Source organism: Dipodomys merriami, unplaced genomic scaffold (genome assembly GCF_024711535.1).
Source record: "Dipodomys merriami isolate MVZ:Mamm:240054 unplaced genomic scaffold, mDipMer1.0.p SCAF_1, whole genome shotgun sequence".
In the NCBI taxonomy this organism is placed as follows: domain Eukaryota; kingdom Metazoa; phylum Chordata; class Mammalia; order Rodentia; family Heteromyidae; genus Dipodomys; species Dipodomys merriami.
This window is the reverse complement of record NW_027202270.1, coordinates 2,417,554-2,444,286: the sequence shown is the minus strand read 5'-3', so window position 1 is coordinate 2,444,286 and position 26,733 is coordinate 2,417,554. Positions and strand designations below refer to the sequence as shown.

General features: G+C 54.2%; 1 protein-coding gene across 4 annotated transcripts in view; it reads left to right on the top strand.

Moving 5' to 3' along the window:
- Positions 1–6,709: 6,709 nt before the first annotated feature.
- The window catches only part of Ube2f (ubiquitin conjugating enzyme E2 F (putative)), a 40,567-nt gene continuing 20,543 nt past the window's right edge, over positions 6,710–26,733 (top strand). For 3 of the 4 annotated variants that reach the window (XR_011368923.1, XR_011368926.1, XM_070008412.1), the window contains exons 1-4: positions 6,710–6,830; positions 11,361–11,494; positions 21,337–21,366; positions 23,191–23,256. Coding sequence is in view for 2 of the 4 variants with exons in the window: in XM_070008412.1 (XP_069864513.1) it covers positions 11,377–11,494; positions 21,337–21,366; positions 23,191–23,256 (214 nt within the window). In the remaining 2 variants the exon portion in view is untranslated. Of the gene's footprint in view, positions 6,831–8,192; positions 8,272–11,360; positions 11,495–21,336; positions 21,367–23,190; positions 23,257–26,733 lie in introns of those variants that run through there. The other variant, XM_070008498.1, reaches the window with a different exon arrangement.

Below are 26,733 nucleotides of genomic sequence, written 5' to 3'. Positions count from 1 at the left end.
GACAATAGTGTCTTGGTTTGTCGGCCTGGGCTGGCAGACAATCCTCAGCTCTCTTTATGAAGACAATATAAACAAAATAAAGTTTGAAAACAAAAGACAGAGGGAAATCCTCTTCTCATCCTACTACCCAGACACAGAAGATGGTTTTCTTCTGGGCCCTGCTGGTGTATTTGTCTTCTCAGAGCTGCAGTCACGGAAGGCAGGCAATCTGAATGCTGCATGTTTAATTTAATAGGTGATTTCACACACCTGCTCACACCGTGAGCCGGGGGTGTAGCGAGGTGATGTAGTTCACACAGTGCACTGTTGGACAACAGGCACCCTCCTGGGCCACAGAGAAAAGGTTCTTGAGACTTAGTTTGCCTTCTTGGTGTGACTAGGCGCTGAAATGTCCCCCAAAAGTTTGAAGGACTGGTCCTCAGTATGTTCAGAAGTGAGCTTAGCAGAGATTAAGCCATGAGGGCTCTCACGATTGAAGAACCCACTAGTGGATTCCTAGATTAATGGACTGCTGGGAAGGAGTGGGGCTGGGTTAAAGTAGATGGGGCTGAGGGGTGTCCTTGAAGGGTGTCCTTCGTGCCTGGCGCTTTCCTCATTCTGTTTGCTTCCTGGCTGCTCCGAGCAGCACAGCACCACCTAGTGGTGCCCACTTGACCCTCCGCCTCGCCACCAGCCAGAGCCCCAGGCCGGTTGACGGTACTGAAACCTCTAAAGCCCAGAGCTGAACTAAGCCTCTTTGCCCTTCTCCAGTATTTTTCACAGCCCCGAAGAGCTGATTAGAGCCAACACAGTTCCTGCTCTTCGCACCCACCACCTGCAGTGCCATGTCACCATTTAAAGACCCTTTCTCAAAGTCACACTCAAGAACTAGGGTTAGGTCTGTAAGCCTAGCTACTCAGGAAGCCAAGACCTGAGGATCACAGGTAGAAAAGTCCTCGAGACACTTATCTTCAGTTAGCCACAAGAAAGCCAGAAGTACAGCTGTGGCTCAAGTGGTAGAGAGCTGGCCTTGAGCAGAAAGCTCAGGGACAGTGCCCTGAGTTCGAGGCCTAGGACTGGCACAAAGAAACAAAGAACTAGGGTTTAGAACTCTGAGGCAGAGGGAGACACAATTCAGCCACCAGCAGCGGGGCTGAGCTCTCCTGTGGGGGACAGGGATGGGTATCCTTGCTCTTCTCAGCTTATAGAAGTCACCTGCATTCCACAGCATGCACCCCTTCTTCAAATCACCCCAACTCTGTGCATCCTCCCTCCTGTCTCCCACTACTGCACTCACCTGCAACCTCCTGCCTTTCTCTGGGCCGTGGAGAATGCTGCCCCCTCCTGGACAATCCAGGAGAAATCCCTGGCAAGAGCCTTAATTCACTCACATACGCAAGGATCCTGTTTGTCTAAGTAAAACAACCATCTGATCCTTTCTGCTTATCTCAGACACACACTAGTCATTGCAAATAAGGAAACCATGGGACCTATGTTTCTTTGAGCCTGGCTTACTTAATATAATTTTTTCCAAGTCTTTCCATTTCTTTCTTTCTTTTTTTTGGGTCCGGTCGTGGGGCCTGAACTCTGGGCCTGGGCACTGTCCCTCAGCTCTTCAGCTCAAGGCTAGTGCTCTACCACTTGAGCCACAGCGCCACTTCCGGCTTTTTTCTTTTTGCTTATGTGGTGCTGAGGAATCGAACTCAGGGCCTCACACATGCAAGGCAAGAGCTCTACCACTGAGCCACCTTCCCAGCCCTGTCTTTCCATTTCTTAACAAATGGGGCAATGTCATTCTTTCTGATGGAGGCATAGAATCCCATTGTATATATTTATACCACATTTTCTTGATCCATTCATCTACTGAAGGGCATCTGGGTTGGTTCCATATCTTAGCTATGGTAAATAATGCTGCAATAAACATACTTGTGCTGGTAGCTTTAGTGTGGTCTTGTTTGTGATCATTCGGGTAAATGCCCAAAAGTGGGACTGCTGGGTTATAGGGAGCTCTAAGTAAAACAACATAGACAGAGGACAAGGATGTGTTTTGGAAGGCATTATTCAGCCCGCCTCGCACAGTTGCTTAACGCCCCCAGCCCCTCGGCCATTTCTGGCCATAGGTGAAGTCCTCTATGACAACTGAATGGTCATGCTTTTGACCAGCTGCCTTTGATCCCTGGAACCTGGACCCAGTCGCTAGCACGTCAGTGACCTTTCTGAACTGCGGAATGGGGGAGAGGAGGACAGGCCATTGTAACCTTCTCCAGCAAGAAAGCAAATGTCTTCCAGGCGGGCTGCAGTGGGTGGTGGCTTATCTTGCACTCGGCACCCATGCGGGTGTTGCTACTTTGCCAGCCTGAGGTGACAAGTGGCTGGGAGGGGGTGGGGAGCAGGGGCAGTGAGCCCGCAGAGGCTCAGCCGAGACTGCAGGCAGCACTTACACGCTCACCCAGCTGCTATGTGTCTAGCCCAGGCCTTGGAAAAGGTGCTCTTTGTTGCTGTATGGCACATGGTACAATTTAAACCCTATACTGTGTGTGCACATGTGAATACATGCATGTGCATTGGTACTGGGGCTTGAACTCAGGGCCTCAAGCCCTTACATGGCTTTTCTTGTTCAAAGCTAGTGCTCTACTGCTGGCTTCTTGGCTCCATTCTGGATTTTTGCTCCTTCACTGGAGATAAAAGTATCCCAGACTTTCCTGCCCCAACTGGCTTGGAACTGTGAAGAGAGCCGCAGCGCTCTGCCTCCCAGTGCAAGGTTTAAACACTAGGTGGAGCCAGGCCTTTTCCAAGGAAACCATTGCAGCTCACTTCGTTATTCTGGGAAAGAGCCCACGAAAGCGGAGGCTGGTCAGTCAGAGGTGACTGATACCAGCGGTGTCCTTGAAAGCCATGCTTCCTGGGCTGTGGTGAGCAGCTGCCAGGGAAGCCCCTCACCAAATGACAGTGTGAGACCGCCCCATCTACCAAGTGCAGGAAGTCCATCCCCACTCATGGCAGAAGGGGTCGCCTACCTCCTGCCACGGGGGCCCCGAGACACCACAGCCCCTGCTAGCTCATCACCTTCCTCTCCCTAGGGGGTGAGGCCCTGGAACACCTCATTCTTGGCTTCTAGTAACAGAAAGCACCAGTTGAAAACCTACTATTTTGGAGACCAGGTCTTGTAGGCAGTCTAGAGTGGCCTTAAACTCAGGATGCTTCTGCTTGAGTCTGCTGAATGCTGGGACTGTGGGCCCATACCACCATGCCTGGCTGGAGGTGAGGATATGGTCAGTGTCTCTGCATACAGTAAAGCCTGCTTTCAGGAGTCCTGAACCCTGCTTCACAGGAACATGGTGCCTGGCTGGTGGGCAGGTGTGAGCCTTAGAATAATCTGGAACAACCCAGATAGTTCCCTCCCACGTTTACTCCACATCCAGTCTTTTGGGCTGTTCCTAGGTCATGAAATAAGGGTTGCTTTAGGAATAATGCCGCTGAGGTCTTGTTGGGAGGGGAGGGTAGCAGTGGACATTGTGTCCTGAAGGAAAAGCCCAGCCAGCAGCAGGTTCTACCTGAAGCAGAGCGCTGAGGCAAAGCCAGGCACTGCCGGGGGGGGGGGGGGGGGGGGGGGAGGGGGGGGAAGAGACTGAGGAGCGCAGGCCCCACAGGAGGGGGGCAGAGAGCACAGCCCCCCCCCCCATGGCTTTACTAGGTGTTATGACCCGCCTGCTTCCCTCAGTCAGGTTTGCATCCTCACCTCCGGTGTGGCTGTATTTGGGGGTGGAGTTTCCCCAGGAGTCATTCAGGTGATATCTCAAGCTGATGAGACCCAGAGGTAACACCGGAGCCAGAGCTCACTGCCTGCTCACAGAGAGAAGGGACAGCAGCTGCCCACACTCAGGAAAAGAGGCCTCAGAACGAAACCCACCTGCAGAAAGAACCAGTGGTTTTGCATTGTCTCCGTCCCTGCTGCGCTGCTACAACACAATACTGAGGACTGGGTGGTTAATAAAGAACAAAGTTTTTGTTTTTTAACTGACCACGTGGTTCCGACATGATCTGGAAGGATAATATCATTTTGCCACTAAAATTCCAAAAATCTTAGCTGGCCAATATTAAGAAATCTATGCACACCCTTACAAACATGTCTCTGTCTGTCTATATGTAAAATATGTAAAACTGGCATGATGGTTTCAAAGTTACTTGCTTCCAACTACAAATGTAACTAATGTAAACCTTGTAACCACCAAGTGTTCTGCTTGTTAAAGATTTTTATCAGGGCTGGGAAGGTGGCTCAGTGGTAGAGCACTTGCCTTGCATGCCAGAGGCCCTGGGTTTGATTCCTCAGCACCACATAAGCAAAAAGAAAAAAGCCGGAAGTGGTGCTGTGGCTCAAGTGGTAGAGCACTGGCCTTGAGCTGAAGAGCTGAGGGACAGCGCCTAGGCCCAGAGTTCAGGCCCCACGACCGAACCCCCTCTCCCCCCTAAAAAAAGATTTTAATCAATGGAAGCTGTGATATAAACCTAATCTGAGTTGCTTTAGTGATCACCTGACTACCAGCCAAAAGGGAAAAAAAAACAGGCAGTTTTAACTCCTTGGGAAAGGAGTTGTAAAAACAAAAATGGTTTCCTTTGGAAAGTACAAACTCCAAAAGGGTTCAAATATGAAAGAAGTTGGTACTAAGTTCGCTGTGATTTATGTCATTCCTTATGTCCAGCTGGGCTAAAAGTTAATTGCTGTATATCTAATCCTGGCACCCCCCCCCCTCCGGTAAAATAGGCTACAGTTTTGTTTCTCCATTTTCTCTCCAGTGCTCCATTAGCTCCCTTTAAGATCAAGGAACCAGAGCCATTGTGCAGTAAGTGTGGGTGCTGTGGGTCGCAGACTGTGGCCACCCCGAACACATTTTCCATGCGAGTAGTGACTCAGGGTGCAGTTTGCTCTCACGCATGGGAGAATGCCCAGGGAACAAAACAAAGTTGTCACCTTGCCTAAACCAGTGAGCACCAGCCTGTGAAAGCCAATGCACTCAGAGTAAACAAAAATACTGGGAGATGTCTTTAACCATCTGTGTAGAAATTTGCAGGAAACCCACGCAGCAGGAGTGGGACAATCGAACTGGGAGACTCTGCGCCCCGCCCAGACCGCCTGGACCCTCCCCACTACCTCCACCGTGGTAACAGGCTGGGTCCCCGCCTGGCTGCATCACTCACGACTCAGGCCTGCTGGTTTGGGAAGCTTCAGATCCACTGAAGCTAGATTTTTGCATCGTCCTGATTTGTGTTCTCTTCCACCCTCAGGTAATGTTAATCCCCACAAGTTAGACCATAAGGAAGGTATGAGCAAAAGAAATGATGTGAGTTGGTTTCAGTGCTATTGTGCAATTAGAAACATTTTGGTAAACAGCAAAACATGCTAAGTTTGGATTCTTGGCCCAGTGCTGATGCTTGTAATCCTTACATTAAGCTGTTTTAAAACAGGTGGCACTGGGCGGTACACAGTGGTTGGTCAGTCGTTAACAAGTTACAGGTCAAGCTCTATCTCCTTTGGTCTTCTTGTTGCTTTAATTGGAAACAAAAAGGGCTTTTGTGGCAGACTCCTTTGATTATAGTTCAAAGCCAGCCCAGCAGAAAAAAAAAACCCTCTGAAACTCCATCCCCTGACTAGCCAGCAAAGAGCCAGGCTGGACTCTCTAAGTAACCAGCCAAAGACTGGAAGTGGCACTGTGATGCCACCCTAAGTGGTAGAGGGCTAGCCTCAAGCAGAAGCCGTCAGGTACGGTGCCCAGGCCTTGAGTTCAAGCCCCGTGAATGCCCAGCAACGAGCACCGAGACCCCCAGGAGGAGGTCGGGCCTGACCTTTCCCCTGTGCGTGGCTGCCTCCGCGTGGTCCCCTCCGACAGCCAGGGTGGATCCCGACGGTTACTAAGGGTTCGGCTGACTCCTGGCTCTCCCGCTCCGGCCCGCTTCTCGCCAGCTCACTCAGATCCAAGGGCCTCTTTCAGAACGAAGGCCTAGGATCTGGGGAACGTAGCTTAGTGGTAGAGCCTGTGCTTGGCTATGTGCCAGGTCCCGGTTCGGTTCCCCAGTCCCACAAACGGAAGGGCCGGAACGACGTCGTCCACGCGCTGGGGGTGTGGCTCAAGGGGGGGGCGGGCAAGCTCCAGGCTCTGAGTTCAACCCCTGCTCCCGGCAGCAAAACAGAGCATCACTGCCTCCGCCGGCCGGAGCCGGGCCACCGCCAATCACTCGGGGCCCCGCGTGGCCGCGGCCCCACGCCCTTAACCCCCGCACCGCTCGGCCCGGTCACTAGCATTGCGACACCGGGCTGGGCGCACAGACGGCACTCGGCCCACGCGGGAGCCCAGTTCCTCCCACGTGAGGGCCCGGTTCCGACGTGGCCGCGGCCACGCGGGGGTCCCGGCCCCCACCCCGAGCGCCCGGACTAGGGGCGGCACGAAGTCCACGCAGGACTCCCGTTCTCCCGCGCGCCGGCTTCGGACTCCACGGGAGACCCCGCCCCAGCCAGCACTGGCCAATCACCGAGGGCTTGGGTCCTGCCCGCCCCCAGGCCCCGCCCTGAGCCAATGAGCGAGGTCGGAGCTGTCGTCCGGCCCCGCCCCCACCGGCGCGCGCAGCTGTTCGCACGTCGGAGTGCAAATAAAGTTCTCGGCGGCTTTGAATTTTTTTTTTTTAAAGTGCCCGCCGTCTTCTCGGTCGCCGCGGGCGAGAGCGGCGGAGTCTCCGCCCCGCCACTTCCGGTCCCGCCGCCGGGAGCCGGTGCGGCTGTTAGGCCCGCGTCTCGCCGCCGCCGCCGGCCGGGCATGGTGTTGGGCGCCGGCCCGCCTCGCCTGTCTCGGGGTGCTGAGGTGAGCGGGCCGCGCGGCCGGGGAACCGCGCGCGGGGGTCGCGGCGGCGATCCGCCCCGCCTAGGCCGCCGGCTCTCCTGCCGGACGCGGGGCCGGGCCCGGGCCGACAGGTCCCGCGACCCGAGCGGCCCGCGGCGGGCGACGGCTCCACCGGGTGGCGGGCGCCGCGGATCGGGCCGGGCCGGGCCCGCCGGGCGTGGCGGCGGCGACGCGGCCCGCGGGGCGCCGGGCAAGGTCACCGCGCCGACGGGCCGGGGGCAGCGGGAGCCGGGGCCGCGCTAGGCCGGGCGGCGGGCGAGGCGGGCGGCGGGGCCGCGCCGCGGGGACGGCGGCCGGGGCGGGCGGGGAGCGATCGGGTGTGGCCGCCCCTCCCCGCGCTCGGTGTCCCCGTGGGTCGCGGCCGAGGCGGGTCGGGTCCCCCGCGCGCGGAGGGGCCCTGCTCTCCCAGAGGGGGGCGTCCGTCAGACGGCCCGGGCACGGTGTGGAGCCGGGGCGGGGAGGCCGGCCGCCTGGTGCGGGACTCCCGCTGGGCCGAGGGCTGGAGGCGGGAGCTGTAGAGCGAGCTTGGCGGCGGGGCTGGAGGCCTCCCCGCACCCCCCACACCGCAGACTGGGACGCGGGCCTCCCTCTCCTCCCCCCCCCCCCACCCGGGGACGCGTGCTCCCCGACCCGGACCTCCCCCTCCCCCCCCACGACTCGGGCCTTCCTCTCCCCCCTCCCCGACCGGGACGCGTGCTCCCCCCCCCCCCCAACGGGACGCAGGCCTCCCCTCCTCTCCCCGGACCGGGACGCGCGCCCCCCCCCACGGCCGGGACGCGTGCTCTCCCCCCTACCCCTGGGACGCACCGCGGACCTGCCCCCCGGGCGGGCGCGGGGCCTAGCCGGAGGGGCGCGGTAACTGGTGGGAGTGAAGAAGGCCGAGCCCCAAGGCGGTTCCCGGGCCGCGCGTGGCGGGGTGGGCTCCGTGTCCCGATCCGGGCCCCGGGGGCGGGGGAGGGGAAGCCCACCGCTCTCCTGTTGAGACATCTCCTTGGCGGCGAGAGCTGTGAGTGCGGGGCGACCTCGCACCCCGGGCTGGCGGCCCCCGCGCCCCGCACGGGAATGCTGGCCACGCCGCTCCCGAGGCCCGCGACCGGGCGGCCCGTCCACCCCGGAGGAAGCTCACCGGGCCAATGGCAACTTGTAGGACCTCAGAAGAGCCCATCTGGCCCCAAATGCTGCGCTCTCTGAGCGCGTGGTTTTGGGGAAAGGGGAAGTGTGGCGTCAGACCTGGCTTTGAAGTGGGGCGGGGTCTGGAAGGGCGACCACGCTCACCAGCCCCAGAGCTCAGATCATTATCTCTGCCTGAGTCCTCCGTGCTGGCGTGTTCTTCAGGTCTGGCCCTTGGTTTGTGGTGACCACAGCAGCGATCACTCTAGGCTCAAGTTAGAGTGTTAGAACAGTGAGTTTCTACCATTTTCCACGGAAGGCAAAACGCCAATGTGTTTTTTTTGTTTTTTTTTTTTTTGTTTTGTACTTGCAGCCAGTGCCAGTGTATTTAGGAAGGACCACAAATCTATGGGACGTAGCCAGCCAGGAGGCCGCCATCCGGGCATTGAGTGAGGCTCTGCCACACCGCAGACTGCAGGGGGGGGGCGGTTGGATTGGCGGTGCCCCACTCTAAGCAGGTCCTCCTCCCATTCTGTGCGGGACTTCCGGGAGCTGGAGTGCCACACTGTGGTCCCTTGGTTTTGACTGACTTTACACTGTTCTGTTCTCACACTGAAGTGAGCAGAGGATTAAAAACCTGGTGGTCCCGGTGGGCACCTTGTCTCAGACTAATCCCCAGTTGAAGGATGCAGCCTGAGGGCCACCAGCTGGTGTCCACAGGGTGTAGGGGACAGAGAGGCCCCAGTCTAGACATGGGCCGGGCCTGGCTCAGCTGGGGTGGGACCCCAGGCAGGGGCCTGGCCAGGGTGCAAAGGCCACCGTGTGGTCCAGGAACCCCTTGCAGGGTCCCTGACAGATCATGGGGGTGTGCAGGCTGGAGAGTGTGGGCTGAAGTCCCTAGGAGTGCCCTCACCGTCTCATGAAGTGACACCACCTGCCAGGGGTGAGGACGTGTTCACAGCCGGCCAGCCTCCACGCAGCTCCCCATGAGAAGGCAGGGCAGAGTAGGACTAGATTTTTTTTTTTTTTTGGGTCCGGTTGTGGGGCCTGAGCTCTGGGCCTGGGCGCTGTCCCCTCAGCTCTTCAGTTCAAGGCTAGCGCTCTACCACTTGAGCCACAGCGCCACTTCTGGCTTTTTTCCTATGTGGTGCTGAGGAATTGAACCCAGGGCCTCATGCATTACAAGGCAAGCACTCTACCACTGAGCCACCTTCTCAGCCCCTAGAGTAGGACTAGAAAAACTGTTAGCAGCGTGTTTTCACTGCATGTGTGTGTGCATGCATGTATGCATGTGCATGTGTGCGCATGTGCATTCAAACTCCCAGTAATGGACTTGAACTGAGGGCCTGAGCACTGTCCTTTAGCCTTTCCTTCAAGGCCTGTGCCCTACCACTTGAGCCACAGCTCCACTTCTGGCTTTTTGGTGGCTTATTGGAGACAATGGACTTTTCTGCCCAGGCTGGCTTTGAAATGGGATGCTCAGATCTCAGCCTTCTGAGTAGCTAGGATTAGATGTGAGCCACCAATACCCAGCTTGGTTTCATTTTTTTCAACTTTATTGAGGCATAGTAATAAATGTGGCCCATCAGCCTTGGCCTTCATTTAGGTCCTCTAGATGGAAGCAAGAGTTTGTGTGGTGCTGCTGCTAGCCCAGGATTCTCCCCTCTGGGCACGTTGCCCCGTGTACTTGGTAAAAGAAGTGGGATGGGTAAGGCTAGGAGCCCTTCCCAGACTTAGAAGTTCTTCGCACACACACTGATGTGTGGCGCTGCTATGTTTTTAAGCATTTGCACCACTGCTGACTGGGTGTTTTTGTGGTGGTGGTGGTGGTGGTGTTTTGTGTTCCAGACCTCTTGATCTTCCCTCTATCTCCTGAGGGCTGGGATTACAGATGTGTCACCATGCCCAACATGGCAGCTTTCGGTATGGCAAAGACCAAGTATTGTCCTCGTGTCTTGTTTTTTTTTACACAAGTCTTTTGAGAGATTCGCAGAAAATAGTGTGAGAGGCTTGCAAGAAGCCTGGGGTAAAATGGTTTAAAAAGAGGATTTTTATATTTTGGCTTTTGGTGTCTTAGTGTCCAACTATAGCTTCTGTGCGTAGGTCACATAATTCACTTGTGTGACATGTGATCATCACATTTTAGGAGGAAGTGGTATTGAGAGGAAATGGTATTGGGAAGTGGAAGTTGTTGCACAGAGGTTGAGCGTCAGCCACCAAAAGAATGATACTAAAGAAAGGAATTGAATTATGGATGTATTGAACTGGTGTGGTGAAGTGTGGGCAAGTCAGAGTATCCATTCAATGAAGTTTATGTTGAAACTCCCCTGTTAGAATTGGCCACCTGCTAATAATGTATCTTGTGGTTTCTGGGTAACAACAGTGTATCCACATAGGTTGCTCAGGTGAAACAAATGAATGTCTCTGGTGGGAGGGGGGTGTTGTCCGGGAGAAAGGGCGGAGGGCACCGTGGGAAACGCCTTCTGTCCCACATTGCTGTGTCTAAAACTGCTCTAATTAAAAAACAAAAACTCTAAGTCTTAACAAAAGGTCAGTGGCATTTTTTGTTCCTTCTTGTGGGTAGTTGGGTGTCTCCCGTGTTTGGTCTTTGCCTTCCTTCCTGGGGAGTTTTTAGTGAGAACTTGAGTCACACAGGCCCAAAACAGCCAGTGAAGAGAATCTAGTGAGAGACGCTAATTATATGCTACTCATGATTGCTGTCACCGCAAAGGATTTAAGTAAAAGCTGGGTGCTGTTGGTTCAAGGCCTCCTCCTAGCCTCCTCAGGAGGCTGAGATGTGAGTATCACTGTTTGAAGCTAGCTAGGGCAGGAAAGTCCATAAAACTCTTATCTCCAATAAACTACAAAAAGAAAAAAAAAAGTCCACACCGTGGCTCAAGTAGAGCAGTAGCCCTGAGCAAAAGGAGCTTAGTGACAGTGCCCAGGCCCCTGAGTTCAAGCCCAGGACTGGCACCAGAAAAAAGGATGTAAATGAAGCAAAGCATAGACAAATGCAAAGGTTCTTAGAGGCTCTGTGCCCCTCTGCCAAGGACGGAAGGAAAGCCAGGCATTGTGGTGCCTTCTCCCCACATCCCCCGGCTGCCACTGCTCCCCCTCTCCCTCCTGAGTGGCCCCCAGGTCGCTGCTGGGTCCCCTTCCTATATTGGTGGAGCTGTAGACCAGGCCCCGATCACACGCGCCACAAAAACCCCGGGCAGAACACCAATGGGTGGGTGTCCAGTGGCGTGAGGTTCTCGATTCTCCCTTTTAAAATCCCTGCTTACGCTAGAGAGCTTACCCCGATGTGTGTAAAGTTTCCTGTAACCAATTTTAGAGAATTCAGAACCGCACTGCTCACCTCGCTCTCGCGCTGTCTTCCAGAGTAAAGGTGGTAGTAATGCTGACGCTGGCAAGCAAGCTGAAGCGAGATGACGGTCTCAAAGGGCCCCGGACAGCTGCTGCTGCGTCTGACTCCACGCGGAGAGTTTCCGTGAGAGACAAGTTGCTTGTTAAAGGTAACCCTCGCTTGTCAGGGAACTGAAGGTGGGATAGAGCCGGCCCCAGGGCTCTTTGGGGTGCGAAGCAGCTCCTTGCTGAATGGAAACCTTTACTTGAAGTCACCTACAGTGGAAGAACTTGTGTTGTGCAGCCGGTAGGGGGCGCTGTTGGGACCCGCTGAGGTGGGAAGCAAGTAGAAAGACCCTGGTTATCTGTCTTCCTGCTTCATGAAGCAGCTCAGCCTTTCAGTCTGAAAGGGAGGGAGTAGGGCCGAGCCTTTCCTTGTGCTGTCCGGTTTCATTCAGGGCGCAGTTGAGAAGGCCTTACCACAGAACCAGTGGTAAGTTAGGTCCTAGCCTGCAGTCCATCCTCTGGCCGTGCTGGCCATATTTGGGAAAGGGTGGCCGAATGTGGGTGTGTATGTGTGTATGCAAAACATGCACTCACGGGCATCTTTGTACATCTCTGCTCATTCACTGAGCAAAGGTGTTCAGATGCAGAGCCAGTTTCCCCAGGGCTTTGAGGGCCCCTGGAGTGAGGAAGCAGGGCTGTCCTTGAAGAACTTGTATTTTTTTTAATTTTCTTTTTTTTTGTTTTTGGGTGTGGGGGCGTCCTGACGTGGGGCTTGAACTCTGGGCCTGGGCGCTGTCCCTCAGCTCTTCAGCTCAAGGCTAGTGCTCTACCACTTGAGCCACAGCGCCACTTCCAGCTTTTTTCTTTTTTGCTTATGTGGTGCTGAGGAATCGAACCCAGGGCCTCTGGCATGCAAGGCAAGCGCTCTACCACTGAGCCACCTTCCCAGCCCCCTTTTTTAAAATTTTCTAGAACGTTATTGACTTTTTTGTCTGGCACGGGGCTTGAAGTCAGGGCCGCATGCTCTTGCTTGGCTTTTTCACTCAAGGCCAAAACTTCATCACTTGAGCCACAACTCCATGTCTGGCTTTTTGCTGGTTAATTGGAAATAAGAGTCTCATGGACTTTCCTGCCTTAGCTGGCTTCAAACCTCGATCCTCAGACCTCAGCCTCCTGAGTAGCTGGGATGGCAGGCGTGAGCGCCTGGGTGTTTTTGAAGTGAGATCGCACGATGGAGCCCAGGCTGCCTGTGACTCATGCGCCTCCTACCTCAGCCCCCAGATGTAGGGATTACAGTTTGCTTTTCTTGCATGTATAGTAAGTAGTTAGGCCACAAAGAAGGGTTGAATAGTGTTGAACAAGAGTCTCAGATTTTCATGCATGGGTTGGCCTTGAACTGTGATCCTCAGATTTCAGCCTCCTGTGCAGTGCAGCTGGGGTTACAGATGTGAGTCACTGGCATCCTGCGGGATAACCAGCGTTTGTGTATTGTAAAGGAATCGGGGCCGGAGAGCTGGAGTTTCTGTCCAGCATTTGCAGATAGAGTACCGCAGAACTGGGGGAGGGTTGGAGAAGAAAACTGTAATGGGGTGTCCTCCTGTGCTTCCCCTGTCCAAGAATCTTGACTTATCTGCATGCCCATTCAGGCTGATGATGATTGACTGAAGAATGATAATCACAGGTCACCAGCACCGGAGGCTGAAATCTGTGGACAGTGGTTCAAAGCCAGCCCAGGCAGAAAAGTCCCCATGAGATTATCTCCAATTAACCACTCAAAAACTGGTAATGGAGCTGTGGCTTAAAGTGGTAGAGTGCTAGTCTTCAGCAAAAAGTGCTCAGGGACAGCGCCCTGGCCCAGAGATGAAGTCTCCCCACCACAGCTCATGTCTGGTCATTAACCTGCTCAGTCGATCATGTTCAGAGTCCATCACAGTGGGAGAGGCCTGCCCAGAGGGTCAGAGAAGCAGGGTGTGCCTGGAGCACCTGGCCTGGGTGAACTTGAGTGCGTTTGAGGCTCTTTCAGCCTAGCCTTGGGGCTCATTTGCAGGGCAAGCCTGCAGGCTGCGAGCTGCGTGGGGCTCCCTGAGCCGCGCGGGGCTCCGGGGAGTCCCGGCAGCTGGGGTGAAGGGCGTTTGAGTGCCGTCCTCAGGCCCCAGGTGTCAGCTGGGGAGGAGCTGGCAGTGCCACCGTCCCATTGTCGCACTGCCTTCTCCACGGGCTTTGGGTCATTGAGCTTAGGGCCAGGCCCGTTAGACGCTGTCGAACAGACATTTGTGCTGCTGTAGCAAAAGACCACAGGCTGGGTAAGGTATAAACCATACACGTTTCTTTCTCATGATTTTGAGTCTGGAAAGTACAAAATTAAGGCAGGAGGATTGGTTTCTGCTGAGGCCCACCTCAGTTTCTTTCTTTCTTTTTTTTGGGGGGGGGTCTGGTTGTGGGGCCTGAACTCTGGGCCTGGGTGCTGTCCCTCAGCTCTTCAGCTCAAGGTTAGCGGTCTACCACTTGAACTACAGCGCCACTTCTGGCTTTTTTCTTATGTGGTGCTGAGGACTCGAACCCAGGGCCTCTGGCATGCAAGGCAAGCTCTCTACCATTGAGCCAACTTCCCAGCCCCGCCCATCTCAGTTTCTAAGCTGCTTGTTTGTTGTATCCTGCCAACAGGTGCTGTGTTCTTGGTGGCCTAAGGAAGGAAATGGAGAAAAGTGTTAGAGCAGGTTTCCTCTGGCCCTGCCCCCCCGCTTTTTTTGGTCAGTTGTGGGGCCTGAACTCTGGGCCTGGGCACTGTCCCTCAGCTCTTCAGCTCAAGTCTAGTGCTCTACCACTTGAGCCATCGTGCCACTTCCTGCTTTTTCTGTTTATGGGGTGCTGAGGAATTGAACCCAGGGCTTCATGCATGCAAGGCAAGCACTCTACCACTGAGCCACCTTCCCAGCCTCCTCAGCCCTTCTTTTAGGCACTAATTTCACGTGGGCATGCAGGCAGATCCTTGGGACTTACATAGATCCCCCAAAGTCCGCTGTTAGTACCCCTAGAATGGGGATTAAGTTCCAGCATGAATTTTGGGCACCTTCTGAGCATAGCCAGCACTGTCGGGGTGATTCTCATTTGACTTCTACCAGGCCTTGCTAGGTTTTTGCTCATGTTAAAGCTGAAGAGCCGAGGCTCAGTTGGAGAGGTTATAAGCTAAACCTTCTTGTGACTATGTTGTATCAGGACCTGCGGAGCCCCCCTGATTCTTGGGGAGCAGACTCAGCTGACAGAAGCACCAGTCAGTCCACAGACAAGAGTGGGTGACCCCGCCCTTCCCAGAGGCTCACCTGGGACTTTTGTCTTTTTGTACCATCCTGGGGTTTGAACTCAGGGTCTGGGCACTGTCTCTGAGCATTTTTGTTCAAGACTAGCACTCCCTCACTTGAGTCACAACTCCACTTCTGGCTTTTTGATGGTTTATTGGAGACAAGAGACTCAAGACTTTCCTGTGCAGGCTGGCTTCGAACTGTGATCCTCAGATCTCAGCTTCTTTTGGGAGGGGCGGGGGTTCTGGTCGTGGGGGCTGAACTCTGGGCCTGGGCGCTGTTCCTCAGCTCTTCAGCTCAAGGCTAGCACTCTACTACTTGAGCCACAGCACCACTTCCGGCTTTTTTTTTTCTGCTTATGTGGTGCTGAGAAATCGAACCCAAGGCCTCATGCATGCAAGGCAAGCGCTCTACAACTGAGCCACCTTCCCAGCCCCAGATCTCAGCTTTTTGAGTAATAGGATTCCAGGCGTGAGCCGCCAGTGACCAGCTCACCTCGGACTTTTTAAGGGGCTCCAGAACCTTCCAGAACCCAGGGGAGACCACTGAATCTGCCAGTGCCAGACTCCTGGAGCCTCATGGGCCAGGGCCGCTGGCCTGCCGGGTTGTTTGCCCTCACACGATCCTCCGGGGGAGGTCGAGCCTCCTCTGCCTCTTCCTGGGCACTGACGTTGAGCCCCAGACCCTTGGAACTGCCGGTGGCTCAGCTCTGTGGCTCGCCCGAGGCCTCTTGCTCCATCTGCCTCGGGCTGCTGGGCGGAGGGCCGGCCGCGGGGTGGATTGTGGGTGCTGGGGAGAGGTCAGGCGGGCCGGAGCTGAGAGCAGAGCCCGGACCGCAGGCGTGGGAGCACGCTCCTCTGGTCTGCTTCTGGAGCTGCTTGGCTTGGCTTGTCCTCCGGTGGCTCGTCGGCCTTGCGGGCAGCGTTCACAGGGTCAGGCCGGTGCTGCTGGTGCTGTGGGGGACAGCAGCGTCCACGCCGTGGGGCAGCAGGCCCAGCAGAAGGTGCTCATGGGGAGAATCTATTCTGTTGCAGGCCAAAGCCTGTTTGGGGGCCTCGAATGGGGTTCCCCTGGACGCTGCGCTCTCAAACCATGGGATTCCCGCTCCTGACCTGTGAGGTCTGTGTCTTTTGGACTAAACACCATCGGCGCCGTCCCCAGTGCGGGCGCAGGCCGTGGAGGAGTGCCCCGTGCGTGGGGCTAGGGCAGCAGGAGGGGCAGGAAGGCCTGGCTGTGAGGAGGCCCCGCTGCAGCCTTGGCTCAGACACTCCGCTGGGGGCCAAGGCCATGTGGCACTGTCCCCACCAAGAGGGCATGTGGGGGGTGCACCGTGGCGTGGTGCTGTCCATGGCATGGCGCCCCAGATCCGCACTGCCTTGCTGAGCGGCAGCGATGCACCCCGCTGCGGGCGGAGCCTGTCCCCACCGGGCGGGCAGCGGCGGTGCGGCGCTGAGGTCCCCTCTTTTTCTTGGCTCAGTGATGGCAGAGTGAGCACCCCTTCTCTGCCCCAGATCTCTGGACACCCTTGGTCTGCCCTGGGGCGGCTGATGTGGTCTCCGCTGCACTGGGACCAGCGCGGTGGCGCTGGCAGCAGCCATTCCCGGAGACATGTCACGCAGCCTGGCCTGACTGCTGGAGCTGGGTCCCTGGAAGAGCATTGCATCTGCCTGCCTGCCTGCCTGCCTGCCTGCCTGCCTGCCTGCCTGCCTGCCTGCCTGCCTCCCTGCCTGCCTGCCTCCCTGCCTGCCTGCTCTCCCTGTGCGGGCTGGTCCTAGCTGCCTGGCTGCTTTCTGGCCATCACGTTTGGGGTGTGGGGTGCTCCCTGTCCTCAGGGAGAATTAGCTGCTTCCTCATCGGTGTGGAGTTGGCGTGTTATCATGTGACAGCCGAGCATCTGCAGTGACCCCAGAAGACCCAGGGAAGCACGGGTGGCATGGCGGGAGCCATCCCTGGGTCAGTCTCAGAGAAACCGGGTGGGCTGGGGTTGGGCTGAAGCCCGGTGAGGGCCCGGGCGAGGGCAGCTGGAGATGGAGGGAGAGGACGAGCTCTGGCTCTCCCTGCAGTGCATGCTGTGGGCTTACCCGCACCTTCCTGGCTTCTCCGGTGCCTGTGCCCTGGGTCAGGGGCCTCCCTGTATCTGCAGGACCCATCCTTGTGGCCATGTGCTGCCATTCCAGCGGGGCTTGTAGGAGGGGAGAGAGGACGGTCAGCTGGAGCCCTGCTCCCACGCCTGGCGTGGGGTCTGGCTGGCTACAGTGTCACATTGCTGCAGCATTTTGGCAACAGGTGAAGTGTGCCGCATCACACATTTTGCACATGGAAGTGGTGGTCCAGAGGAAGGAAGGTGGTGTGGCGCTCCGGATGCCTGTCACAGATGGCTTTGCGCGTCGGCCCGGCTCCAGAGCTGCCCAGGAGCAGGTTCCTAGATGGCTGCGTCTGCTGTGGCCTTCAGTGCCATTGGGGGGGGGACGGCGGGGGGGCCCCCCGCCCCCCTCTCTCTCTCCCTCCCTCCCTCCCTCCCTCCTGGTCTTGGGGCTTGAACTGAGAGCCTGGGTACTGTCCCTGCTTTTGTGCTCCCTCCCTCCCTCCCTCCCTCCCTCCCTCCCTCCCTCCCTCCCTCCCTCCCTCCCTTCCTCCCTCCCTCTCTCCCTCCCTCCTGGTCCTGGGGCTTGAACTCAAGAGCCTGGGCACTTTTGCGCTCAAGGCTAGCATTCTACCAGCTCCGCTTCCTTTTTTTGTGTGTGTGTGTGACTAATTGGAGATAAGAGTCTCATGGACTTTCCTGCCTTGGCTGGTTTTGAACCAATCCTCAGATCTCAGCCTCCTGGGTAGCTAGGATTACCTGTGTGAGCCACCAGTGTCTGGCTTTTCTCTTAAGGACACTAGTTCTGTCTTGTGACCTGATCTGAGCCCAATCACCGTCGGGAGGCCCTGCCTCCGAATCCTGTCCACAGGGGGGAGGGCGGGCTCGGGCTCAGGTTAGCACACCGCTGGCAAGCTTCCTCAGCCGCGGGATGCCAGGCTCCCCGACTCTTGGCACCCACGGCAGGCCCTTGCCACTCTGAGGTGAGTATGCTGTGTGTCCCCATTTCTTGTGCAGCCCCAGTGCCCGGCCAGTGCAGGTACTGGGGTGGGGCGTGCTGAGGACTCCCACCCGGAAGAACGGGTGGCACTGGTGGTGCGGAGGCGGCGGCCGGGGCCTTGCGTTGGAGGGCGGTGAGGCCAGGGGCTGCCAAAGTGAGCGGGTGGGTTTTCTCATCTGCTCTCGAGGTGCAGCTGCTTCCCAAGGGCGCTGTGGTTTTATCTTCAGTGAGAAAGAAAAGGAGTCTTAGTGTCTCAGAAGGAATTGCATAGCCACCAAGTTGTGCAAGGTGCAGGCACCTCGAGAAGGGCTGGGCTGCTGAGCCGGGGCCGGAGCCGGAGGCTGCGCGTGGTGGCGCTAGTGCCTTGGAGTGGGCGAGACCTGAACGGTGGAAAAGTGTGTCAGGTCTCTTAGCTCACAGGGCCGGGAAGGCTGCAGCCTCACTTCTCCAGGCTTGGAAGCAGCTGGCTTGCTTCTTTGGCCTTGTCTCCTTTGTTTTGTTTTGTTTTGTTTTGTTTTGTTTTTTGTCAGTCGTGGGGCCTGAACTCTGGGCCTGGGCGCTGTCCCTCAGCTCTTCAGCCCAAGGCGAGCGCTCTACACTTGAGCTATAGCACCACTTCCAGCTTTTTTATGTGGTGCTGAGCAATCGAACCCAGGGCCTCATGCATGCGAGGCAAGCGCTCTACCACTGAGCTGCTTCCCAGCCCAGCCCCAACTCCTTTGTGTTGGCTCTAAGGTGATCGTGTCTGTTTGCCACCATTTGAAGCATGGAGAAGTGATGTGTCATTTGTGACAGCTCCAACAGGAGTGTGCCAGCTTGGTCTGTGTTCTACTATGGGCTGGACTAAAATGCCCAGCATTGTTACCGAAGTCCTGAGACTTTGCCTGCATTGGCTCTTGGGCCACAAGCCTGCAGGGCCCTGGCTGGCAGGACTCACCAGAAGGCCCCGCCCTCCTCCTTGAGGACTCAAACAAAACCTTCATGTGGGGATTTCAGTGACCGACGGGCGTGCGCAGTGATTCTGTATCCCGTAGGAAAGAGCTTCTTTTAAGTTCCTTTATGTTGAACATGTTTTTAATGACAAAAAAATCTGCAGCGGGCTGGGAAGTGGCTCAGTGGTAGAGTGCTAGCCTTGAGCTGAAGAGCTGAGGGACAGTGCCCAGGCCCAGAGTTAAGGTCCCACGACCTGACCCAAAAAAAAAAAAAAAATCTGCAGTGATGTATTTCACCTGTGGCTGGGATCCAACATTTGTGTATTGGAACCTAGTCAGTAGTGGCCAGCATTAGGAGGCCAGGTGGCGGGAGGTGGCAGTTCCTGTGGCGGGGTTTTCCTGAGGGGCCTCGAGCCCGTAAGGAAGAGACCCCATGTGAGTGCATGGCAAGAAAGCATAGTCAAGGGCCTGGCCTTCACCAGACACCATGTCTGCAGGGCCGGGCCTTCACCAGACGCCATGTCTGCAGGGCCAGGCCTTCGCCAGATGCCACGTCTGCAGGGCCAGGCCATCGCCAGACGCCATGTCTGCAGGGCCAGGCCTTCACCAGACGCCACGTCTGCAGGGCCTGGCCTTCACCAGACACCATGTCTGCAGGGCCGGGCCTTCACCAGACGCCACGTCTGCAGGGCCGGGCCTTCACCAGATGCCACGTCTGCAGGGCCAGGCCTTCACCAGATGCCACGTCTGCAGGGCCAGGCCTTCACCAGATGCCACATCTGCAGGGCCAGGCCTTCGCCAGACACCACGTCTGCAGGGCCTGGCCTTCGCCAGATATCACATCTGCAGGGCCTGGCCTTCGTCAGACGCCATGACTGCAGGGCCGGGCCTTCACCAGACACCAGGACAACAGAGCCTGGCCTTCGCCAGATACCACGTCTGCAGGGTCCCTAGAATTGTGAATGAGACGCGCCTGTTCTTTATAAACCACTCATGTCAGGTATTTTTGTTATTAAAGGCCACACAGACTGAGACAGCTGAGAGAATAAAATCAACTCAGAGGCCCAGAACATTCCCAGACCCATGGATACGGCAGGTCTGGGTTACTGCCCGGACACTGGGATTTTTATAGGATTGTTGTGGTGGGTACACACTCCTGCATTCACAAGAAACCATTGACTCCTTTGTTTAATTAAAGTGGATCTATTTTATATAATTGAGTTATTCCTTACAAAGCTGTAGAGCAAAATCTAATCAGCAAGATACTCCCCAAGGAAATAAGCGGCTGGTATGCACTGTGACACCTCCACACCATACCCAGCTGCGTTTCTTTCTTTTGTGCCATTCCTGGACTTGAACTCGGGCTTGGGCACAATCCCTGAGCTTTTTTAAAGCTCAAGACCTAGTGCTTTACCACTTGAACCACAGCTTACTTCTGTCCTTTGGGTGGTTAATTGGAGATAAGACTCATAGACTTTCCTGCCCCACCTTTGAACCTTGTTCCTCTGTTTCTGAATAGCTAGGATTATAGGAATGAGTCATTGGTGCCCAGTTTGTATGTGTGTGTGTATACACGTGTACGTGTGTATGTGTGTGCATGTGCGTGCTGGTCCTGGGTGTGTGTGTATGTGTGTGTGTGTGTATGTATACACGTGTACGTGTGTACGTGTGTACATGTGCGTGCTGGTCCTGGGGCTTGAACTTGGGGCCTTGGGTGCTGTTTGTTAGATTTTTCTTTTTTCCCACTTGAGCCACAGCTCCACTTTGAGCTTTTTGGGGGCCTAATCTGGCTTCAAACCACAATCCTCAGATCTCGGCCTCCTGAGTAGTTAGTACTACTATCAGGTGTGACCCACTAACACCCGGATTACAATTTATTTTTTGAACAAATGGTTCTTTATGTATTAGTTTTGTATCCTGCAACTTTATTGAATTTATTAGTGCTTGTTTTCGTTTGTTTTTTTGTTCCAGTACTGGGGCTTGAACTCATGGCTTTGTCTTATTTACTTTTTTGCTTAAGGCTGGCATTCTACCACCTGAGCCACTGCTGTACTTCCATGTTACATTTTTTGTGGGGGTTTCAGAGTCATCCACAGGATCCTGTCTGCGTGAGCCTGTTCTTGCTCATTCTTCTAGCACTGCTTTGAATGCAGGTGGAGAGAGAGAGTGGGCCTGGTGCCTTTGACCTCAGTCTTGGATGGCTGAATTGGTGGAGTGCTGCAGCTGTTTCTTGCAGAAGGGTTCTGGATTTAAATGCCTGCTAAAAGATGGATTACAGAGGAAGTGGGTGGTTGAGGCCCAAGAACAGAGGACTCAGGCCAAGAAATGTAACTTGAGGACAGGTCTGGGAAAAGAATAGATCCTTGGTAACTCTGAATCAGATTTGCGGGGGAGGGGGGGGTAAACTATGTTACATTTAATGAACATCAGAGAGAATATTAATTTTATTGGCTATAGCTAGTCTCCCTCATCTTTATTTTAGATTTCTGTGTTTCTTATCATTTCTATGTTAATTTAACATGATTACTAAAGGCAATTTTCAAGAATCGTTGGCTGCATTTGTCTAAATGGCTTAAAATCTAGACTAGATTTCAGTTCATCTAGTTTATTATATTCCTCTGTGTTCCAGAGGAAATTGCTGATTTGCAACTAGCAAAGACTGATACTAACCATACTCTCTTTGTTTCTACAGAAGTTGCAGAACTTGAAGCTAATTTACCTTGTAAGTATAGCTTCCTTAGTCAAATTAGTACCCTGAATGAATTACGTGAGAAAAGCTTTTATGTTTTAGTGGCCTATTTTTCATGTATGTTAGGAATGAATTTTGGTTTTATGCAGAAAGGTGAATTTTTTAGAGGATCTGAGATCCTGCAGTGTTTCCAAATGGACAGTGATATATGGAGGAGGGGTCTGGTTAGGGTTGGGACCTCTGTCCACGTTCTCAGTGAGTGGAGAGGCCCCTGAGCCAGTACCAGACAGCACTGTTCCTGTAAGTGGTCACATCCACTGCCACTGAAAGTGAGGAATGTGATGCTGCATGCAGGCCTGGAGTGGTTTTGCAGTTCGTTGGTGAGGGTAGGTTTAAGTTGTTTCTTGAAATTTATTTTTGATGTATAATGTTTATTTAGATTGCATTTATAAAATGCATTCTTAGTCAAAATGTCTTCAGAATTCTGGATTGATTATCAACCCTTGAAAGAAGAACTAACACAAACCAGGTGTGGTGGTACATGCCCCAATGCATGAACAAACACAGAACATAAAGGAAAGCTGTAAACTACAGAGCAGTTTTCATACTCAGGATACCAAATTTCCTCTTTTTTTTTTTTTGGAGGAGGATATGGGTAAGAAGTCAAAAAATCAAATACCAAAAGAACATATAGTCCTGTCAGCAGGTAAGAAATGAATTGAACAGTTCTTAAGAAACATTTATATGGCCAACAAAAATATGTGAACAGAAGATGTTCAACTCCTTAGCTATAAAGGAAATACAAATCAGAACTTTAAAATTCCACGTCACTCCAGTCAGAATGGCAGTCATCAAAAAGCAGTGACAGCACATGCCAGCGTGGCGTGGGAGGAAAGAGCGCGCGCGCACACACACTCTCTCTCTCTCTCTCTCTCTCTCTCTCTCTCTCTCTCTCTCTCTCTCTCTCTCTCTCTTTCTCTCTCTCTCGCTGGGAAGGTACATAGTGCAGCTAATATGGCGGTTCCTCAGCTAAAAACAGAGCCATGATGTGATCTGAAATGGCACGCTGTTTTAGATTGAATTACCTTCAACTCTAAAAAAGAAACCCAGCTAGAATCCTCAGTTGTAGTAGAGTGTGAATGTAACACTTTACAGAGCACTCAGCCACTTGAGCCAAGCCCTCACTCTATGGGATGGGGTCTCGCTGCCTTTCCCCAGGGCCATGCATGTTCCCCCAGGAGACCCCTTGTCCTGGTCTAAGCCACTTCTGGGTGGGAACTGGTAGACCCAGAATGCTGCTGTCTGAGTGGCATCATTCCTCCAACAAAATTCGAGCAAGTTGCCGGGGAGATAGATGATGCAGACAATTTCTGAAGTGCACGCTCCAGCTGGGGCGCCTGCTGCAGCGCAGTACTCCTGCTCCTCCCCCAGCAGCCACGCGCTAGGGTCTGTGTGGGCTCCGTGCTGAGTGTGCAGACTGATTTTTCCATGTTTAGTTACTTTACCAATGTATATTTGTTGCCCTGAGATATGCTTTCTTTTTTCCCAAGTGAGTAGCATAATTCTTGACATGAATGAGGTCTATTTTTAGTGACCATTTAATGATTGAAAGCAAATATCTGCACTTGGAATTATTAGAGAGGGATAACCAAATGACAAAACCTGGTTTGCCCTTTGAGCCCGTTGGTGTGGTCAGTAACAAACACACTGAGTGTGTGTGTGTGTGGGAGGGGGGTTCAGCAAGGCCGCCTGTGAGCCCTCTCCGAGGGCTTCCGCGTGGTCCCGGGGAGCCTGCCCGCAGAGGCTCCGCCTCCCTCCCTGCGCACCACACCTTCTCAAGTGCTGTTTCTCTTGCAGGTACCTGCAGAGTGCACTTTCCTGATCCAAACAAGCTCCACTGCTTTCAGCTCACCGTCACCCCAGGTAACGACACCCATGCTGTGTCCACGGGATTTCCAAGCTGCATATACTGTGCTCTGATCAAGTTCACCCCGCTCTGACCCTTTCTTGTCCTCTCCCTCTTCCCCTTTTTAAATAACTTCGGTGGGTCTCCTTATGGTATCTCCACACATACATGTGATGCAGTTGGCTTACGTCCGTCCTTAGCTCCCTCTATGTCCCCTGACCCCGACCCCTGACCCCTGCTGCCAGCTTCCCCTTTCACAATCATGCCATTGTTTCTTTTGGCAGCAGGGCTTGGACTCTGGGCCTGGGCACTGTCTCTGATCTTTTGTGCACAATCCTCAAATCTTGGCCTCCTGAATAGCTAGGATTACAGGTGTGAGCCACAGGCGCTCAGCTTCATGTCATTATTCTGAACAACAGATTTTGAAGTCTACCCAAATCTATATTCCTGGCCTTGATTTGCCCTTTAGCATTTATAAGGCTAAGACTTGGTGACATTCCGCATGAAGACTGGCTACATGCATCAGAGGAAGTGAGCCCAGGCATTCCACACACCCTGCCGCAGACATGTGGATGGCACACGGTGTATGTGTGATGCACTGTGCCTGTATGACACGCCTACTGTGCGTGTGTGAAGTACGGTGGAGAGCGCAGGGGACTGGTCACCCCTACCTGGGACTTGAGCCTTCACAGTTGCCTAGGGGTTCAGCTGGCTCCTCGTAGAGAGCCAACCAAGTGGGCCCTGACTCCTACGACAGTTGGGGGCTCATCCCTTGAGCCTAGTGTCTGGTGCCAGGAGCAGATAGTGAGCTGTCCTCAGACTCACCACCCACCTCCGGGCGGCCCTGGGTGGCACTTGTGTCCCCTTGGCCAGGCCAGGCAGCATAGGAGGATATAGCTTTTCAAGAGGAGGTGCAGCTCCAGGAACAAGGGATTACCCCCTCCCAGGGGTGGGGGGTATCCTATGCTGCTGTGGGTGGGGAGGACGAGGGGACAGGGAATTAGCCAGGGGTGTCTCGAATTCTCACCTCTAAATTCTTAGAATGCTCTAAGAAAATCCTTAGAAAAGTTTGTAAAGAGACACCAGAGTGGGAAATTCACTAGCTTGGGTCTCCTTTCATGTTTTCTGTTCAAAATCTAAAGTATTAAGACAGCCAAAGGAGATTATTTAGATACATAAAGCTGTCAGCTCCTTTACAAATGTAAAAATTACTCAGAGTGGGGCTGGGAAGGTGGCTCAGTGGTAGAGCGCTTGCCTTGCATGCCTGAGGCCCTGGGTTTGATTCCTCAGCACCACATAAGCAAAAAGAAAAAAGCCAAAAGTGGCGCTGTGGCTCAAGTTGGTAGTGCACTAGCCTTGAGCTGAAGAGCTGAGGGACAGTGCCCAGGCCCAGAGTTCAGGCCCCACGACCGGACCCAAAAAAAAAAAAAAAAATTACTCAGAGGATTGTGACAGAGAAGGGAAGGGGTGTTCTAACTTGAAGTGAGTCTAACAGATAATGTGGCATTTCCTGCAGGCCAAAGAGGTTAGGCACCCAGAGCCCGTCTGCGGGCTGTCCACAGATGTTTCTGGTATCAGTTGACAGATGGAAAGATTGGGTTGTTAACTTAGGACTGCAGTGGGCAGCAAAAGACAATAGGAAGGAAGGACGGACTTAGTGCTGTGGAATGCAGGTGGACACGAAGGGTGTGACAGGCCAGTGTGACAGGAATCGGGTCACCAGCTAATTAAGAAGTGGTTTTGCAAGGTGATTAGCCATGAATAAACGGTGGCCTCGTTTTGGCCTCATTTTCACATTGGTAGGATGAGTTGGTTTTTGTGGGAAATATTTAGTGATAAGACAACCCCAATTTCAAATGTTCTTGGTGACTTTACAATTCTGATTGCTCAGCCGGGCGTGGTGGTCCATACCTGCGACCCCAGCACCCAGGAGGCTGTAGCAGGAGGATCTTGGGCTCGAGGCCAGTGAGACTCCATCTCAAAGCAGCTAACAGAACTCCATGTGGAGATGCACAGAGGCCCTAAGACAGACATTTAGCATGTATAACTCTGGTCTGGCACCATTTTTGCTTGGAGATGAGGAGGGCATTAGGCTGTGGTTGGTGCCCCCCTCTTAGCAGTGGGGTGACCCATCCCTAGCCCTGGATACGTGAAGTGAGTGATGGTAAAACTGCATGTCCCTGCTGCCTCCTGGGCCGCACCGTCCAGTGTGGGGTGTCTTGGCGGGAGCTCTGAGGAGCATGTGCACTGTGCTGCTAAATCATGTAGGGTATTTCCAGAAATTCATGTCTCGTGGTTAAAATTGCATTGTTCTACGTAACCTCAGACTTGTGTGTTTCTAGCAGGTGTTCTCTGTCTCCCAGAGCTCTCTGTGTGCCAGGGCTCTGCCGTTTCCCAGGCCTCGGTCTGCTGGTCCTTGGGTACCCACAGAGCCATGTTGTTTTTCTAGGCTTATTCCTGTCACGTGCTTGGATTTCCGTCAGTCTCACCGCTCAGGAAGTGGTTCTTCCCTTTTCTTTACCAGGATCACATGAGTGTTGTAATAGTGGGATCATGTATACAACAGCATCTTGGACGTGCTTAGAGTTGTTCTTGAAAACAGCAGAGTTGTTTCTGTTTTGGTATTTTGCATTCCATCAGGTAAGAATGCATGGTAGCCGGGCACTGGTGGCTCCCGCCTGTCATCCTAGCTACTCAGGAGGCTGAGATCTGAGGATCGCCGTTCAAAGCCAGCCCAGGCAGGAAAGCCTGTGAGACTCTTATCTCCAATAAACCACTCAGAAAACCGAAGTGGCGCTGTGGCTCAAGTGGTAGAGCGCAAGCCTTGAGCAAAAAGCAAAACAAAAATCTAAAGGACAGTGCCCAGCCCTTGAATTCAATTCCCAGGACATGCCAGCGCTGGGCCTGGGCACACACATGCTGGGGACATTGTGTCCCAAAGCTGTGTGCTCAGCGTGTTCAGGGTGTCAGCCAGGAGTCGGAAAGTTGCTTGGTTATGAAGGCCGCTGTGGCGATGATCTGCCCGCTCTAGCTGCTCACCCACATTCATGGTTTCTAAACAGACTCTGGGGGTCACACCAACAGTGAAACAAATGATCAGGGTAATGCTTACACGGTGAAGTTTGAATTTGACACCTAAGTACAAGGCAGAGAGCAAAGGAACTGGCCAGTGCAGGCCAGGGCCGCAGGGAGCTGCAGGCCTCGGCCGTGGTAGGCTGGCGATGTTGGGGTCATGGTGGAGGAGGTGTCACAGCCCGCTTCTGCCTGCACCTGGTGAGAGGTTCCGAACTTGGTTTTGGGACGTTCTCTGATGGTTGAAAGTAAATATGCTCTTCAGATTAAAAGCAGGGAAGCAATCTAGGGGAAGGCAGCGCAGCATTCAGGCAGGGAAATGTTCCCTGTGGCTCACAAAAACAAGAGAAAACACTCGTAAGCGAACCAGTGGAATGAATGAAACAAGCCGGGTCTGGCCCTGGCCCCCGGGACCGCTGGGA